The sequence below is a fragment of the Budorcas taxicolor genome, chromosome 13, assembly GCF_023091745.1.
Source record: "Budorcas taxicolor isolate Tak-1 chromosome 13, Takin1.1, whole genome shotgun sequence".
Lineage (NCBI taxonomy): Eukaryota > Metazoa > Chordata > Mammalia > Artiodactyla > Bovidae > Budorcas > Budorcas taxicolor.
Genome location: NC_068922.1, coordinates 32,687,870 through 32,706,229, shown reverse-complemented (window position 1 = coordinate 32,706,229; position 18,360 = coordinate 32,687,870). Strand labels below are relative to the sequence as shown.

Here is an 18,360-nt window from a genome sequence, read left to right as displayed (position 1 = left end):
CTCCCGCCACTTCTTTCAACATAGTATTGAAAGACGTAACCAGAGCAAGTAGGCAGGAAACGAAACCAAGGCATACAAATTGGAAAGGAAGTAAAACTCTCTTGTAGCTGACATGATGAGATATATATATATATATATATAACTCTAAAGACTCCACCAAAAGACTGTCAGAACTCATAAATGAATTAAATTGCAGGATATAAAATTAGTATGCAGTACCGCTCAGTGGAATAAGATGAGTCTCTCTCTCTCTCTCTCACACACACACAATCCTGCCATTTGCAACAAGACTAATGGACCTTACCAGCTTTATGCCAAGTGAAATAAGAGACAAATATATAATCTTACTGAAATGGGGAACTGAAAAAAAAAACAACGAGTTCATAGATACAGATAACAGGGGGTGGTAGAGGGTGATCAAAAGTACACTTAAGTCCCAAGGATGTAGTTGGAGTTAGTGATACTGTCTATTTGAAAGTTGCTAAGAGAGTGGATCTTAAGAGTTTTCCTCACAAGAAGAAAATCTGTAACCACGTAAACTTGTAAGTAATCTTTCTGTGATCATTACACAGTATATCCATGTGTCAAATCATGTTGTATACCTGTCAGTTAAGTTTCATAAAAAAGAAATTTGATCACAAAGATTTTCATCTGTGTATCAGTTAATGACAGCTATTCACACAGTCACAAGAGTCCCATGTCTTAAAAATAACTTGTTTTTTAGAAGTTTGAGCACTATTTAAAAAAATGATTATGAATGTAATTTGTTGTTTAGTCGCCAAGTCATGTCCAACTCTGCAACCCCATGGACTGTAGCCGGCCAGGCTTCTCTGTCCATGGGCTTTCCCAGGCAAGAATATAAATGTAAGTGCTCGCTTCGGCAGCACATATACTAAAATTGGAATGATACAGAGAAGATTAGCATGGCCCCTGCGCAAGGATGACACGCAGATTCGTGAAGCGTTCCATATTTTTTCAATGGAACAAAATAGAAAGCCCAGAGATAAATCCACACACATATGGACGCCTTATCTTCGACAAAGGAGGCAAGAATATACAATGGAGTAAAGACAATCTCTTTAACAAGTCGTGCTGGGAAAACTGGTCAACCACTTGTAAAAGAATGAAACTAGATCACTTTCTAACACCACACACAAAAATAAACTCAAAATGGATTAACGATCTAAACGTAAGACCAGAAACTATAAAACTCTTAGAGGAGAACATAGGCAAAACACTCTCTGACATTAATCACAGCAGGATCCTCTATGATCCACCTCCCAGAATACTGGAAATAAAAGCAAAAATAAACAAATGGGATCTAATTAAAATTAAAAGCTTCTGCACAACAAAGGAAACTATAAGTAAGGTGAAAAGATAGCCTTCTGAATGGGAGAAAACAATAGCAAATGAAGCAACTGACAAACAACTAATCTCAAAAATATACAAGCAACTTACGCAGCTCAACTCCAGAAAAATAAATGACCCAATCAAAAAATGGGCCAAAGAACTAAATAGGCATTTCTCCAAAGAAGACATACGGATGGCTAACAAACACATGAAAAGATGCTCAACATTGCTCAATATCAGAGAAATGCAAATCAAGACCACAATGAGGTACCATTTCACGCCAGTCAGAATGGCTGCGATCCAAAAGTCTACAGGCAATAAATGCTGGAGAGGGTGTGCAGAAAAGGGAACCCTCCTACACTGTTGGTGGGAATGCAAACTAGTACAGCCACTACAGAAAACAGTGTGGAGATCCCTTAAAAAATTGCATATAGAGCTGCCTTATGACCCAGCAATCCCAGTGCTGGGCATACACACCGAGGAAACCAGAATTGAAAGAGACACATGTACCCCAATGTTCATCGCAGCACTGTTTATAATAGCCAGGACATGAAAACAACCTAGATGTCCATCAGCAGATGAATGGATAAGAAAGCTGTGGTACATATACACAATGGAGTATTACTCAGCCATTAAAAAGAATACATTTGAATCAGTTCTAACGAGATGGATGAAACTGGAGCCGATTATACAGAGTGAAGTAAGCCAGAAAGAAAAACACCAATACAGTATACTGACACATATATACGGAATTTAGAAAGATGGTAATGATGACCCTGTATGCGAGACAGCAAAAGAGACACAGATGTATAGAATGGACTTTTGGACTCTGAGGGAGAGGGAGAGGGTGGGATGATTTGGGAGAATGGCATTGAAACATGTATACTATCATGTAAGAAACGAGTCACCAGTCTATGTTCGATACAGGATACAGGATGCTTGGGGCTGGTGCATGAGGATGATCCAGAGAGATGATATGGGGTGGGAGGTGGGAGGGGGATTCAGGATTGGGAGCTTGTATACACCCGTGGTGGATTCATGTCAATGTATGGCAAAACCAATACAGTATTGTAAAGTAAAATAAAGTAAAAAAAAAAAGTATAAATGTAATACTTGTTAAATCTGGGTAACAGATAAACATAAAATAATCCATTATATTATATATCCAAAAATAATATCTATTTATGTCAATAGCTTAATATATGTATCATGGACGTGTGTGTATATATGCATATATTCTAGTATTCTCAGATACACAGATACCTTACACTTTTTAAATTAAGGTGGAAAATGAGATATTCTTTAAAAACTTAAAAAGATTTTTTTAGAAACCCAATGCAACATATTTGTAAATAAACCTTATAAAAAGATGACCAATAAATTCTGAAGAAAATGCTTTTAACTTCCAAGTACAAAATGTTGCTTTCAAAAGAAATGTGCCCATACTAGTGGTTTTTCTTTGACGGAGTACATCATGCTGAGAATTTTATTTCGAAAAAGAAATGTCAGTGCTGCTGATGTTCATTTCTGAAACTGAAAAGCCTTGTTTATCTGTCCAGATCCCAATCTCTTACACCTACTGAATTTAAACTTGCTGCTGATGCTATGAAAAACAGCATAGAGGTTCTTCCAAAAAGAGTTGCCATATGATCCAGCAATCCCATCCCTGGGCATATATTCACACAAAACTGTAATTCAAAAAGATACATGCACCCTTATATTCACATCAGCACTATTCACAATAGCCAACACATGGAAACAACCTAAATGTCTGTCAACAGGTGAGCGGATAAAGAAGATGTGCATATACACAATGGAGTACTTGCTCAGCCACAGAAAGAGAATAACGCCGTTTGCAGCAACACGGATGGACCCAGAGAGTACCATGCTCAGGGAGGTAAGTCAGAAAGAGACAAATACCCTGTGACACCCCTTACACGCGGAGTCTAAAACGTGACACGAACTTGTCGGGATTCAGGGCAGATTGTCAGTGATGTGGTAGCAGTTCCAATGCCATTTCATAATCGCTAAGCACAGATTTCTCATTTTGACAACTTCTTTACTTAGCCTAAGAAAGGAAACCTGTTAAAGCCCTCTTCAGCCCCCTCTGCTTTCCCCAGACCCAGGAAGGTTTGCCTCAGGGCACCCACTTCCCAGGCACCAACATGGCTTCTTAATCCAGCTGTGTGATCCTTGGGTAACAAGGCTTAATGTCTCGGAGCCCCTAAGTATTCTTTTCTGGAAAATGGAAATGAGGACTAAGTGTATCAGCGTGCAAAATATTTATTTTGGTGCCTGCCTATAGGAAATGCTTAATAGAGGTCAAGTATTGCTTTGTGCCAACCTGCTAACACGTATCACATTGCGTTTTGATGATATGACTGAAAACTTTTCCAACAGGCAGTGAACTGATAGGAAGACTGGCAATAATACATAATTACTTTCATTCCTTCCCTCAGGACAGTGCTTAGGATGTACCTGGCACTCAAAAATTATGTTGAAAGAATGAGTTAAAAAGGCAAAGAAAAAATATAATCATTGTGTATATGTATAATGTAACAAATATTTGCCTTTTAAAAAACTTTTTAATTAGAGGATGATTGGTTTACAACGTTGTGTTGGTTTCTGCTATACGACAGTGTGCATCAGTTATACGTATACTCCCACCCCTTGCTCTTGGAGCCCCACCATCCCACCCCTCTCGGTCGTCACAGTGCACCGCGCGGAGTTCCCTGTGCCGTACAGCAACTTCCTGATGGCTGTTTTACGCATGGCAGTGTATGCATGTCAACGCTGTTCTCTCAATCTGTCCCACCCGCTCCTTCACCCACTGTGTCCCCAAGTCTCTACGTCTCTGGCTCTATTCCTGCCCTGCCAATAATAGGTTCATCACTACCATTTTTCTAGATTCTGTATATCTGACAATATACAATGTATTTTCTCTTTATATTTGCCTTTTTAGTTGACTATACATACATTAGACAGAAGCTGCTGTTGTAGAAAAAATTCGTTTAATCTTCAAAAACATTAATCGTGAACTTGGCAGCCAAACTATATATAGGTGAAGTACTCCCTTTGGGTGGAGAGATGTGTAGCTGGGCCAGCAGAGCAATGTTGTGGAATTTAAAAAGTGTTAATTTCTTAATATAGACATGGCTATGCCTGTAATGATTAATTAGGTCAGGAGGAGGGAGGAAGTGAGATTCAGAAGATCACTAGGCCCATAAATTTTTTTCCTAAGAGAAGGCAGATGGTCAAGTAAATGTAATCACATCACGCACTGCTCAGTGGAGGGAATCCTGGACTAGCAGTCTGGATGCCCAGGGTCTAGCCTTAGCTTTATTTCTTGGTGCCTTACCTACACCACACGGATCCCTTCCCTTCCTGCGGTCCTTAGATCCTTCACTGCACAGTGATGACAAGATCGGTAGTTCCCAAACCCTGGCACGCACAGCAGAGTCACCTGGCAGGCTTGTTGAAACAGACTGCAGGGCCCCGCCTCCAGAGTTGCTGATTTAACAGGAGCCTGCGAAGGCTCATTCCAAACTAATGCTCCCAGTAGTGATGCTGTTGTGGAGACCACACCTGAGAACCAGTGAGCGAGACGCACTATCAGGTGTGTCACCCCAGTTCCATAGTCCCTGTTAAGGGACTCTTTAACTGATGCTCCTCCTGAGACAACTGTACATTCATAGCAGCTGTAAGAAACGACAGCTCCCAGCACACTTTATTACCTAGTATACCTCAATGGGAACATCCCGGAAAACTATAGTGCAACATGACAACCAGGATATCAGTATTAATACAACCTATCCGTCTTACTCAGATTGCCTGAGATTTATGTACTCATCTGTGTGTGTGTATGTGTACTGAGTTCTATTCAGTTTTATCACATGTGTGGTTTCCTGTATCCATCACCATAGTCCAGAGACACAACAGGTCCACCAGGATAAGGAGGAAGAGACCAACTGTTAACAAGTTATCTCAGCTGACTGTTCCACTGGGCTAAAAACATCTACCAAGCTGTAAACATTTTTATTTGACCACCTGGTTGCTAATATACAAAGTGAATGAATTCCTCTCCTCCCAACTACAACCAAATGCCAACTACATCTAGAAAAATGTCTATTTCTGCTTTATTGACTACGCCAAAGCCTTTGACTGTGTGGATCACAACAAACTGTGGAAAATTCTGAAAGAGATGGGAATACCAGACCACCTGACCTGCCTCTTGAGAAACCTCTATGCAGGTCAGGAAGCAACAATTAGAACTGGACATGGAACAACAGACTGGTTCCAAATAGGAAAAGGAGTGCGTCAAGGCTGTATATTGTCACCCTGCTTATTTAACTTATATGCAGAGGACATCATGAGAATCGCTGGGCTGGAGGAAGCACAAGCTGGAATCAAGATTGCCGGGAGAAGTGTCAATAACCTCAGATATGCAGATGACACCACCCTTATGGCAGAAAGTGAAGAGGAACTAAAGAGCCTCTTGATGAAAGTGAAAGAGGAGAGTGAGAAAATTGGCTTACAGCTCAACATTCAGAAAACTAAGATCATGGCATCTGGTCCCATCACTTCATGGCAAACTGATGGGGAAACAGTGGAAACAGTGACTGACTATTTTTCTGGGCTCCAAAGTCACTGCAGATGGTGACTGCAGCCATGAAATTAAAAGACTCTTACTTCTTGGAAGGAAAGTTATGACCAACCTAGACAGCATATTAAAAAGCAGAGACATTACTTTGTCAACAAAGGTCCGCCTAGTCAAGGCTATTGTTTTTCCAGTGGTCATGTATGGATGTGAGAGTTGAACTATAAAGAAAGCTGAGCGCCAAAGAATTGATGCTTTTGAACTGTGGTGTTGGAGAAGACTCTTGAGAGTCCCTTGGACTGCAAGGAGATCCAACCAGTCCATCCTAAAGGAGATCAGTCCTGGGTGTTTATTGGAGGGACTGATGTTGAAGCTGAAACTCCAATACTTTGGCCACCTGATGCAAAGAGCTGACTCATTTGAAAAGACCCTGATGCTGGGAAAGATTGAGGGCAGGAGGAGAAGGGGGTGACAGAGGATAAGACGGTTGGATGGCATCACTGACTCAATGGACATGAGTTTGGGTGGACTCTGGGAGTTGGTGATGGACAGGGAGGCCTGGCGTGCTGCGATTCATGGGGTCGCAGAGTTGGACACGACTGAGCGACTCAACTGAACTGAACTACATCTAGCTTCACTTCCTTTACTCTCTTATTTGCTTGTATTTTCCTACTTTCAGTACAGTGTTTGCTCTTGTGTGACAGTGAAGCACAGTTGTGTATAAATGTGTGCAAAGATGTAGCATATTCTCCTAAATTGACTTGTTCCTAGAAAACTACTTGGGATAAAACCAAACCACAGTTACAGACAGTATAAACTTGGGCGGGTTAAAGACACTAAGGTGAATTATTTTATAAAGCAATAGTTAATTATCTAAGTTTATTATTTATTAAAGTTTGGATTTGGAATTGGCAAATAACTGTATTACAGGATCTTTTACTATTTCAATTCAAATGGTGTTTTTACTTCTATAAGGTATAGAAGTGCATATTTGTGTGCACAGCTAATACACATTTTAACTTATGATGCCTGACCAATATTACTACTGAGAAAAAAAGTGAGAACTTTTATGAGCCCATATAAAGACATCCATACATGCAAAGAAGCCCTATACCACTCTGAAAATCTGATGATGTACATAAAGCTGCAAAATTTTTATGGTTTTTTCCTTCATGCCATACGGTGGCATATTGATATAATCAATTCCAAATGCAACATACTATACTTTTGTTTATGTAATGAAGGTTTTCGAAAAGCTCAAGTATAAAGTAAATTTTTACCTATTACATCATATCTTCAATGTACTGGATTGTTCATCCTTTCCTAAATAATTGCTGCAGTTGATCTCATCTATTAAGTTTTAGGTCAGTTTTCTCAAATTTAGTTTTTACTAAGTGTATACAAGAAAGAGATGCTTTTAATATAAACTACCCCCACCCCCTGCATTCAGCCCTACCTGCCCTTGGGCTCAAAGCACTTCCAGGATAATAAATAATGCTTGAAAAAAATTCTTAGGCATCCTCTCTGGCCCCAAACTTTCCTCTAGCATACAGTCTCCAGCTGTTTCACAAGCACTACAACATTGGCACTGATTTAATTTGACCTAGATCTTTGAAATGCTAATATTCTTAAAAAAAAAAAAAGGCAACATTACAGAGAACCCATTGTGCAGACTGAGAAGAATGTGCTACATAGAAATTGGTTTGTTTTTTAATTTGTCTATTTACTTACTGGGCTTCCCAGGTGGGGCAGTTGGTAAAGAATCTGCCTGCCAGTGCAGGAGATGTGAGATTTGTGGGTTCGATCCCTGGAGTAGGAAATGGCAACCCACTCCAGTATTCTTGCCTGGAAAATTTATGGACAGAGGAGCCTGGCCAGGGCTACATTCCATGGGGTCGCAGGGACTCAGATATGACTGAGCACATGCTGGCTATGTACTTACTACTTACTAAAATTTTCAGTTCTAGGATATATTTCTTCTATCAGATCTAAATTAATATCTTATATACTTTAATGAGTAAAAGAATTATATAAACTATGCACTGTTTAAAAAATTAGAAATAAGACTACTAATAACAGCAGCCACCATTAACTGATCTACTACATGCCACAAACTACTTCATGTGCTTCTCACAATAATCCTAGTAGGTATCTTGGTAGTATCACCATTTTAGAGATGGGAAATGGATACAAAGACTAAATAATTGCCAGGTTAAAATCAGTAAGAAGAATCGGAAAGATCTAAGAAAAGCAAGAAGAATTAAATAAAGATGGCGACATTTACAAATCAGAAGAAATGGCAGCATTTAGAACTATGCACAATCTTCACGAGTGTCTACACATGTATATATAGTTACATACCTGGAGTACTAAAGGGCCAGTTTTGTACAAAATAAGAATCTTTCCTATAGGCTCCACATCAAACCCATAACGTATTATTCAACATGTTTTATTGGTGGGGGGAGGGGGAAATCCTCTGATCATTCTCCTACCACTAAATTTTTTCTCTGTAAAATCACCTATTCCTTGCTCTACCCTAGGAAAAACTAAAAATCCTTGTACTTATAAAGAATTAAAGACAAAACACACATAACATACTCCCCTTCTTTCAAAACTACAGACAGCGCACGTGCACGTTGCGTTTCCTAGGTGACCAGATGACCTGTGTGCCTGGGTGGATTCCCACCCATCCTCAGGGTGGGCTCTGGCCCCAGGCCACCTTCCACATGGTCTAAGGACTCTGCCCTCTGAATCCCCCTGCTTTGTTTGAGCAGAAACAAACCTGTCTAAGGATGGACATTCCCGGTCAGCAAGGTCAATGCATTTGGCCAACCTTGTCTTTTCTGACCTTTCTGTAGCATGTGGGACATGAACCCTTCTCACTCCTCAGTGGGATCCATCTTTCCCATGGTTTCCTGTCCCTCTGTGCTCCCCATGCAGGTGCGGGCCCGGGTTCGACCCCTGGTCAGGGAACTAGATCCCACATGTTGCAACCAGACATCCCATGTCACAACTAAGACTCGATGCAGCCACATAAGTAAATAAATATTAAAAACATTTTTTAAAGAGAGGCTTTTGCAGGCGCTCAGGACACTGGAGCCCCCAACAGCCACATTCTCAGCTGCAGTCACACAAGCTGAAGCTGTGCCCTCCGGTTTCACCTCTCATGCTGTAAATACGTGTTCCTCTTATGATGTATCACATTCTTCTTGTTTTTGTGCCTTTTAAAACAGCCTCCATGTGTAGGGTTGAAGTACTGTCTAGTGTTTCTAAAGGCAAGAAGGCTAAAGTATTTCTTACGGAGAAAAATCTTTGATAAGCTTAATCCAGGCATGATTTGTAGAGCTGGTAGTTGTGAGTTACATGTTTAGGGGATCAACAGTATCTATCAAATAATGTGTGTCTGTGTTAGTTGCTCAGTTGTGTCTGACTCTTTGCAATCCCATGGACTGTAGCCCACCAGGCTCCTCTGTCCATGGAATTCTCCAGTCAAGAATACTGGAGTGGGTTGCCATTCCCTCTCCAGAGGACCTTCCCAACCCAGGGATCGAACTTAGGATTATCCAGTAAAAGTGAAGTGAAGTGAAGTCACTAAGTTGTGTCCGACTCTTTGCGACCCCATGGACTGTAGCCTACAAGGCTCCTCTGTCCGTGGAATTTTCTAGGCAAGAGTACAGGAGTGGGTTGCCATTCCCTTCTCCACAGGATCTTCCTAACCCAGGGATCGAACCCAGGGTTATCCAGTAAGGAGTCTTTAAATAGAAAAATGATGCAACCAGGTGATGTGCAGGTCAGTGGATGAAAATGTGGGGACCAGGGGCTTGCAGGAACCTAACCCTGCATTTCCCCTGAATTCACGAATTCAGTATTTGCTGTGACTTCATAGACTATGACACCTGTGAATGTTGAGAGTCCACTGTGTGTTAAGCCCCGCCCTCTCTGGAAGTTCCAGCTTCGTGTGCACAGCTTCCTGCTGGATATCTGGATGTTCCACAGTATTACAAATCCAACATGTGCACAAATGGAGCTGTCATTTTTCACCCCCTCCCCAGATCCCTGCCCTCTGTGACTTCCTCATCCTGAGCCCCTTATCCCCAGAATAATACCATCTTCCTCAAAGCAAATACGCAGAAATCATCCTGGGGTTTTCTCCTTCATGTTCTCCATCCAGTAGAGAAATCCTGACTCTCACCTCTGGATTCCTGCCAGTCTTCTCCTTCCCTCTGTCACTAATTTACAGCTTCTCTTATTCTCTAACCTGAATGATGGATGACAAGTCCCCTAGGTGACCTCCTGTCCAAGTCTTGCCACAACCCAACTCTGCTGAAGGGATACTTCTAAAGGCACCACTTAAAAAAAATCGCAGTATAGTTGCTGTGAAAAGTGAAAGTGAAGTGGAAGTGTCAGCTGCTTAGTCGTGTCTGACTCTTGGCGACCCCATGGACTGTAGCCTGCCAGGCTCTTCTGTCCGTGGGATTCTCCAGGCCAGAATACGGGAATGGGTAGCCATTCCCTTCTCCAGGGCATCTTCCTGACCCAGGGATCGAACCTGGGTCTCCTGCATTGCAGGCAGATTCTTTACCATGGGGTTGCAAAGAGATGGGGAACATGAAGGAGAAAACTCTAGGACAATTTCCGCATTATATAAGGTGCACGGATGTACAACAGGGTGATTCAAGATTATATTCCATTTGTAGTTATAAAATACTGGCTCTAAGGACTTGCCTGGAAGTCCAGTGACTAAGACTCCATGCTCCCAATGCAGGGGGCCTGGGTTTGATCCCTGGTCAGGGAATCAGATCCCACATGTTACAAGTAAGGATCCTGCATGCCATAACCAAGACTGAATATCCAGTGTGCCACAGCTAAGACCCAGTGCAGCCCAGTAAATGAATATTTGAATGTTAGCTCTGTTTCCCATGTTGTACAATACATCCTTGTAGCTTATTTTATACCTAATAGTTTGCACCTCAATCTCCTCCCCTAATCTTGCCTCCACCCTCTGCCCTCTTCCCACTGGTAACTAGTCTGTTCTCTGTATCCCATCAGCTTGTAGAGGCGCCGGTTTCAGTACGTACCTACTCATCTACAGAATGCACTATTTCTCTCTGAAGCTGCTTCGGCAGAACAACAGAATCCTAATTTCCCTCTCACCTCTCTCCTGTCTGTTGCTTTTCCCTTCTCCACATTTGCCATCAGAGATCCTCCTGGAATGTTAGTCACCTTGTGCCACCCCTCTGCTTCCATGCCTCTTCCTATCACATCCACAGTTAAAGGCCTGAGAGTGCGACCCAGTCCGGCCCTCCACCACCTCTCTGATCTCACACCCTCATCATTCCACTCCAGTCATACCGGCTGTCCTGCTCCCTCTTCAGCCCACTGGACATGCTTCTGCCTCAGGACCTTTGCACCTACTCCCCCGCTCTGCCCAGAACTTCTCTCTTCTCTCGGGTAGCTGCCAGGATAAAGAATTCATAACACAAATGATTCTGCTAAAAGGTCACCTCCTCGGAGAGGCCTCTCCTGACTTCCTCACATAAAATCATACCCTCGTCCTCGGCCTACTCTCCACCTGTTGGCCTGTGTCTTTTTCCAGGACTCATCAACCACTGACACGAGTGTTAACTGTCTGCAGCCACATCTAGTAGCTTCTGTCCATATCTTCCCTGTGAAACATGAGCGGGAAGATGTGCTGTCCTTCACATCTGTGTCCTCATGCTCACCCTACTCGTTTCATGGGGAAGATACAGACAGAAGCCCTCAACACAGGGGGCCCGGGTTCGATCCCTGATCCAAGAACAAGATCCCACGTGCTGCACTAAGAATTTCCATGCTGCAGCTAAAAGATTTTGCATGCCAAAATGAAGACTGAAGATTCCTCATGCCATAACTAAGACCCAGTGCAACCAAGTAAATAAATATAAAAAAAAACCCTAATAGTAAGTTACATGTGTAGCAGCCATTAATGCCAAATAGATGGAATAGTTGCCAAAGCCATTTCATTTGATCAAATTAGTACTTGATAATAAACAGGATTCGAACACAAACCTGCAGATGTGTTAACTAAAATCTCCAAATTGTTTTTACAAATGAAACGAAAATGCTGATACTGATATAATTACTGATATAACCCGAGTATGAAGGGATTTGGGGTTATAGCCATCATTTATGGAAGTCGTACTATGTTTACTCTTTCCAGTAATTCCACAAGGTAGCTAGTATCATTCCTCTCTCTCTCTCTTTTTGGGTTTAGATGAAATGACACCATATCCAAGTCCCTGAGTCCTTGTCCTTTGAAATAAAAGACTTTTTTGCTTTAGTCTCCCAGACCTCCCTAAGTCTCAAAAAGCTGGCTTAAGAGTTAATGATTTGGGCAAAAAATGGGCAGAAGCCCTAAATAGACATTTCTCTAAGGAAGACATAAAGATGGCCAAGAGGCACATGAAAAGATGCTCAACATTAGTTGCCGGGAGCCAGCGTGAGGAATCCCACAAGGTCATATGGCAGAGGCCTGATGGGCAAGGCGAGTCAGGCCTCAGGTTTTCCCACTGGTATCTCCTGAGCATGTACCCCTCAAAATAAGAATATGCCTGCCTTCTTGTATTGTACTTTTCCACTCTTCTGACACTCTCTGGAAAAAGTTAACTCAGGGCTTTAGTCTTCTGCATTTAAAAGGGACGTTTCAGTTCAAACCCCCTCTGATAACTCTCTAGCTTGCCTAACAGCTGGACCTCTTACAGCTTGTGAATTGCTTACAGCCCCCCAACCACGAGAGGCACAAAGCTTAAAACATCTTAAAGATACAGAGCCTTTTCTAAAGAGCTAAAAATCATACTGGTGACGGATTTCACTGTTGACTCAATGATTGCTGCCAAGCCTCCATATTCTTTATCTTTTAGGCACCTGGGAGGATGTTAATCAATGTAAATGGGATATGGAAAAAGATATATAATAGTTTTGATGTTAGCAACACTAGACTTTTGAGTTAATTACTTTTGTTATAAATCACTGTACTCCTTTTACTTGTTATAAGTTGCTGTATCTTTGCTATGTAAGAATGTAACTTTAGTGCTTTCTGAGAGTGGCACCAGACTTTGGGAAGAACAACACAGATAAGTCTCCTGGTTGACAAACCCTTATCAGAAAAAAAGGCTGTAAAATGTTAATTGGCCCTTTTGGCCGGAAGATGATATAAATTACCTAAGACAGGTATGCAGAGAGAAAAGCCTGGTTTTGATAAGAGTCTAGGCTGCTAACGCTGCATAACTTTGTATTACCCATTGATCTCTATGTATAATCAAAAGTATAAAAGGCCTTGAAGGACAATAGAGGGGGGGCCAGTCATTGGAAGGACTGGTTTCCCCCGTGTCTTCTCTTTACTCTAATTTCTGGCTGAATTCCCATCTGGGGCGTGGAGGCTTGCCATGTCTACTTACTTGCCCCAGCTTCTAAGATCCACGCGAGAGGGAGCCCAAGGTGGGGCACCCCCCGCTATTCAAGAGGATGCTGGCGGCCTAATGTAGATGGTGCAGGTTCCTTGTCTGGAACTTTATTGGCTTTCCACGTAAACCAAGTTATTCAGCCTCTTTTCTCCACTTAATTTTCCTGCGACACTATTTCTTCCTAATCTAATCTTATATTTATAAATAAATAAATTTTTTCCTCGCCTATGCCGTCCCCGCTTCGAATCACCCTGGATCCACTGGGGCTGGACCCCGGCAATTAGTCATTATGAGAGTAATGCAAATCAAAACTAAAATGAAGTATCAACTCACACCAGTCAAAATGGCTATCATCAAAAACCCACAAACAATAAATGCTGTAGAGGGTGTGGAGAGAAGGGAACCCTCCTACACTGTTGGTGGGAATGTAAATTGGTGCAGCCACTATGGAGAACAGCAAGGAGGTTCCTTTAAGAACTCATAACAGAGCTACCATATGACCCTGCAATCCCGTTCCTGGACACACATGTGGAGATAAACATGGTACAAAAGAATACGTGCACCTCAATATTCATTGCAGCACTGCTTACAACAGCCAAGACATGGAAGCAACCTAAATGTCCATCCACAGAGGAATGGATAAATAAAATGTGGTACATATATACAATGGAATATTACTCAGCCATAAAAAAAGAATGAAATAATGTCATTTGTAGCAACATGGATAGACCTAGAGATTGTCATACTGAGTGAAGTAAGTCAGAGAAGGAGAAATACTGTATGACATCCCTTATACATGGAATCTTAAATGATACATACAAACTTATTTACAAAAGAGACTCACAGACTTAGAGAACAAGTTTATGGGTGCCAGTGGGAAGGGTTGGGAGAAAGGATAGTTAGGGAGTTTGGGATTGACATGTACACACTGCTATATTTAAAATGGAAAAACAACAAGGTCCTACTACATAGCATGGGGAACTCTGTTCAGTGTAATGCGGCAGCCTAGATGGGAGGGGAGTTTGGGAAAGAATGGATACGTGTATATTTACGGCTGAGTTCCTTTGCTTTCCACCTGAAACTATCACAACATTGTTTAAAAAAAAAAGTTAATGATTGAGAAATGTGAAAATGTAGAAGCAAAGAATAGCTGTTGGGCTGGGAAACTAGTAACGATTTAGACTATAAAGCAGCCACATAGCAGAAACAACAAACTCCCAGTTCTTGAAAGATATAAAGGCCAGATACACATTCCTAAATTGTTTTTACAGGAAGCAGACCCCCACCAGATGAAAACTGCTGACCATAAGAACAGAGAAGCTAGACTGATTGAAACCAGAAGGTTGATGATGCTTGAGACTTCATCTTGATGCCAACCAATCCTAGAACTGTGCACGAGCTGATCTTCTCCCCTGCAGCCCCCTCGCTCACACTGCCTTTAAAGCCCCTTCCCTGAAGCCATCAGGGAGTTCAGAGCATTTGAACATGAGCTGCCTGTTCTCCTTGTTTGGCACCTGCAAGAAATGCCCTTTCCTTCACCACAACCTTGCATCAGTAGCCTGGCTTCACTGCCTGCAGGTGAGCAGAGCCGAGTTTGATTCAGTAACAGAAACTGAGCCTTAAAGATATTAATGACTTTGCTTGTGACAACACTGTTGTCAAAGCGAGGAGTTTATTTAGAGTCTATAGACACCAAAGCTCATGTTAGTGAAAACAGACACCATCCAATACATTCATGCTGACAGCCTGTGGAATTTTTAACTCAAAACCTTTCAAAACAAATCCTTCCATACCGTTAAATCACTAAGACAGTAGCAGTGGCTACTGCTGACACCTGTCTCTTTTGCCTATGCACTCTGACACATGGAATTATCATCTAGTCAGATCTGCTCACTGGCAGCCTCAGCAAAAAAGGTTTAAATGGCTTCAGCTCATCGGCGATGGACACACTTACCTAAGCTTGACCTCGTGTTGGATCTTTCTATTATTGCATGCTTACTGGGATTGTTTAAGACAGAGCGTTTGGCCAGTGAGATGTCGGCGGTGACTCTTGTGATGGAAATCCTGTTGGCGAAAAAGAACAGAAGATCTGAGGTTATTCACTGAATAAAAGGGGAGAGAAATGCATACCCCAAACTCATCCAAATATGATATGTGAACTGAAGTGTGAAAGTTACTCAGTCGTGTGTGTCCGACTCTGCGATCTCATGGACTATACAGTCCATGGAATTATCCAAGCCAGAATACTGGAGTGGGTAGCCTTTCCATTCTCCAGGGGATCTTCCCAACCCAGGGATCGAACCCAGGTTTCCCACATTGCGGGTGGATTCTTTTGCCAGCTGAGCCACAATATAGACCATATTTTCAATCAAGAAATGTTAGGGCACTTAATCGTTCATTTTTCTCTTTAAACTTTTTATTTATTTTCTATTGGGGTATAGCTGATCATTCATTTTAATTCTGCACCTACCTAACTTAGCATGTATCGGTTGCTTACCAAGTGCCAGGCATGCCCTTAGCATTATCTCATTACCCGGATTAACTCATTAAATCATTCTAAAAACTTCAGTGGAGAGGATACTCTCCCACTTTTGTTGATGCAAAAAAAAAAAAAGAATCATGGGTAGATTGTTTATCTAAGGCTATATTGTTCCTAAAAGTGATGAAGCTGCAATTTGAACCCAGAACTCCCGAGAGTCTATATTCGTAGCCCCTGTGCGGTAATCCCTCCTGTAAGTATGGTGCTGTGATCAGCATGAGGAATAAATAAGAACAAGACAAACAAGATCCTCTCTAAGAGAGCTGAGCAGCAGAGATGGGTCATAAATAAGAAATTAATGAAGTATTACAGGTTAGGAGGACTGTTCTGAAGAAGACCCAGAGGATGTTGTGGCAGACAATCATGAGTCGAGGAGAGGGGGTCATTTCAAATAGGGTAGACATGGGCACAACAAAATTTGGGAGCTGGGCAGAGTAAATGACTTAGGTTGGAGACTGGGCTGAATGAACAAGCCAGCAGCAGGGAAAATGTGGAGTAAAATGGCTCATCAGACCTCTGAAGAAGAAGGTGAAGGGGGCACCAGAAGTAAGAGATTTGAATAAAAGTCTGTTCCACAGTTAGACCCCTCCACCTCCCCTTTATTACATCAAGCCATGAGGTGGCCGTCCTTTTCCCGTGTGGTGTAAGACCACTGACTGGTCTAGTCTCTCCAGGAAGTAAAATAGGGCATCTGCTACACAGAGCAGGGACAGAGAGAAGAAAAGGGTTCAAAACGCTGAGCCCCCAGTCCTCTTCCACATCCTAGAATTTTGGTAGCCAAGGGTATATCCCCTAGGTGTCAGAATGGAAGATTCTTCTCCGGGGGAATCTGACCAACAAATAGAAAAGACCCAAAGAATAGGCATTGGGGGTTTCCCATGGAGACTGCCCAGTGGGGCTGTCCTACAGGAAACATCGTGTCTTAGGAGCACAGAATCTCCAGTTGATTATTTGATGTTCTATTATTATACTTGAGCACACCAGTCATCCCTGGGCATCTCAGGAGAACTCCTCACATGAGTGACCAAGACAAACAGAAAAACCACCTATGACTAATGCCCAAAGCTGAATGCTAAGAGATGATTATACCTACGAAACTAGAACAAAATTCTATTTAAAGACTCAGACTAAGAAAGCGTTTCTGGAAATTAAAAATATAACAGGAGAAATGAAAATTCAAAAGAGGGGCTGGAAGCCCAAGTTAACGAGATCTTCTAAAGAGTAAACCGGCAAAGACAGAGATGGAAAATAGGAGAATAAAGGCATAAAAACTAGAGAATTGCCCAGGAAGTTCAACTTCCAATAATAAGAGCTCCAGGAAAAAGAGAACAAGGAAAACACAAGACAGGAAGGTAAAAAAAAATTAGAATTGAGAGTCTGAATTTCCAAATGGAAAGGGGGAGCCCAGCAGAAAGGTTGAATCTTCCACATCAAGACATATTCTTGTAAGTGTCATGACACTGGGGACAAAGAAAAGCCTAAAAGCTTCCAGAGGAAAAGGCGGGCCCCATACAAAGGGTCAGGAATGGAAATGCTTGTTCTTCTCAACAGCAACAACGGTTACACAACACTGTAAATCAACTACACTTTCAATAAAAAATATTAAGATTGGAACCCCCCCTCCAAACCCCCCCCCCCACCAAAACACAACAATGGAGACAGAAGGCAATCGAGCAAAAATCCTTATAAATTCTGGGGTGGGGTGGGGCAGGGAATTATTCCAATCAGAATTCCATAAGCATTGTAACCATTTCTCAGTTAAATAGGAGGGCTGATTAAAGGCATTTTAAAAGGCATGCAGGGTCTCAAAAAGTTTTAATGTCCTCTTTCTAAAGAAACTGTCAGAGGATATTGTTGACAAAAAAGATGGAGGTAAATCTTGACAGAGATCAGTTGATCTAGGGAAAAGGGGTTCACACCCCCAAAAGGTGGTGATAGGCATAATGAAGAGAGCTGTCTCATAGTGACATCTATGCACTCAACACAGAGACAAACCATCCAGGCTGGGGCAGGACAGGACATTCCTGGAGAGAGGTTCAGGAAGACACAGCTGAGGGACACCTGGATGTGTGCGAATCTATTGTGAGGAACTTGAAACAACCAGGGGAAGAGTGTGTGGCTGGACTGGCACCAACTATATAGAAAATTAAGCATGTGTAAAAAGCAAAATTATTAATCTCATAGATGCCACAAAGAAAACACATCAGAAAAAGTAATGCAAATATATGACATGGCTCATTGAAATCTTATTTACACGGTCATAACGCATCCGAAATATAGAACCAGCCAAAATTATGATGTAACTGCTGGGAGAGTGAAGGATGAGATGGACGCAGGTGTGCAGATGTGAGAGACACAAACAGGAGGAATTATGCATGAGGCAGCTGAACAGTCTTCATCGTAGGAAGTCCAGAGAGAATGCCTAACCGTGA

The 18,360-nt window shown here is 42.0% G+C and overlaps 1 protein-coding gene and 1 non-coding gene across 2 annotated transcripts in view; one reads left to right on the top strand and one right to left on the bottom strand.

Annotated features, from left to right (window-relative positions):
* Positions 1–18,360, bottom strand: part of CACNB2 (calcium voltage-gated channel auxiliary subunit beta 2) — a 416,941-nt gene that overhangs the window by 6,794 nt on the left and 391,787 nt on the right. Inside the window, exon 10 of the mRNA XM_052650516.1 lies at positions 15,344–15,453. Within this exon, the coding sequence (XP_052506476.1) occupies positions 15,344–15,453 (110 nt within the window). The remainder of the gene's footprint in view (positions 1–15,343; positions 15,454–18,360) is intronic.
* On the top strand, positions 869–975 carry LOC128058950 (U6 spliceosomal RNA). Its single transcript, XR_008200545.1, has one exon. It is a non-coding gene; the product is annotated as a U6 spliceosomal RNA (small nuclear RNA).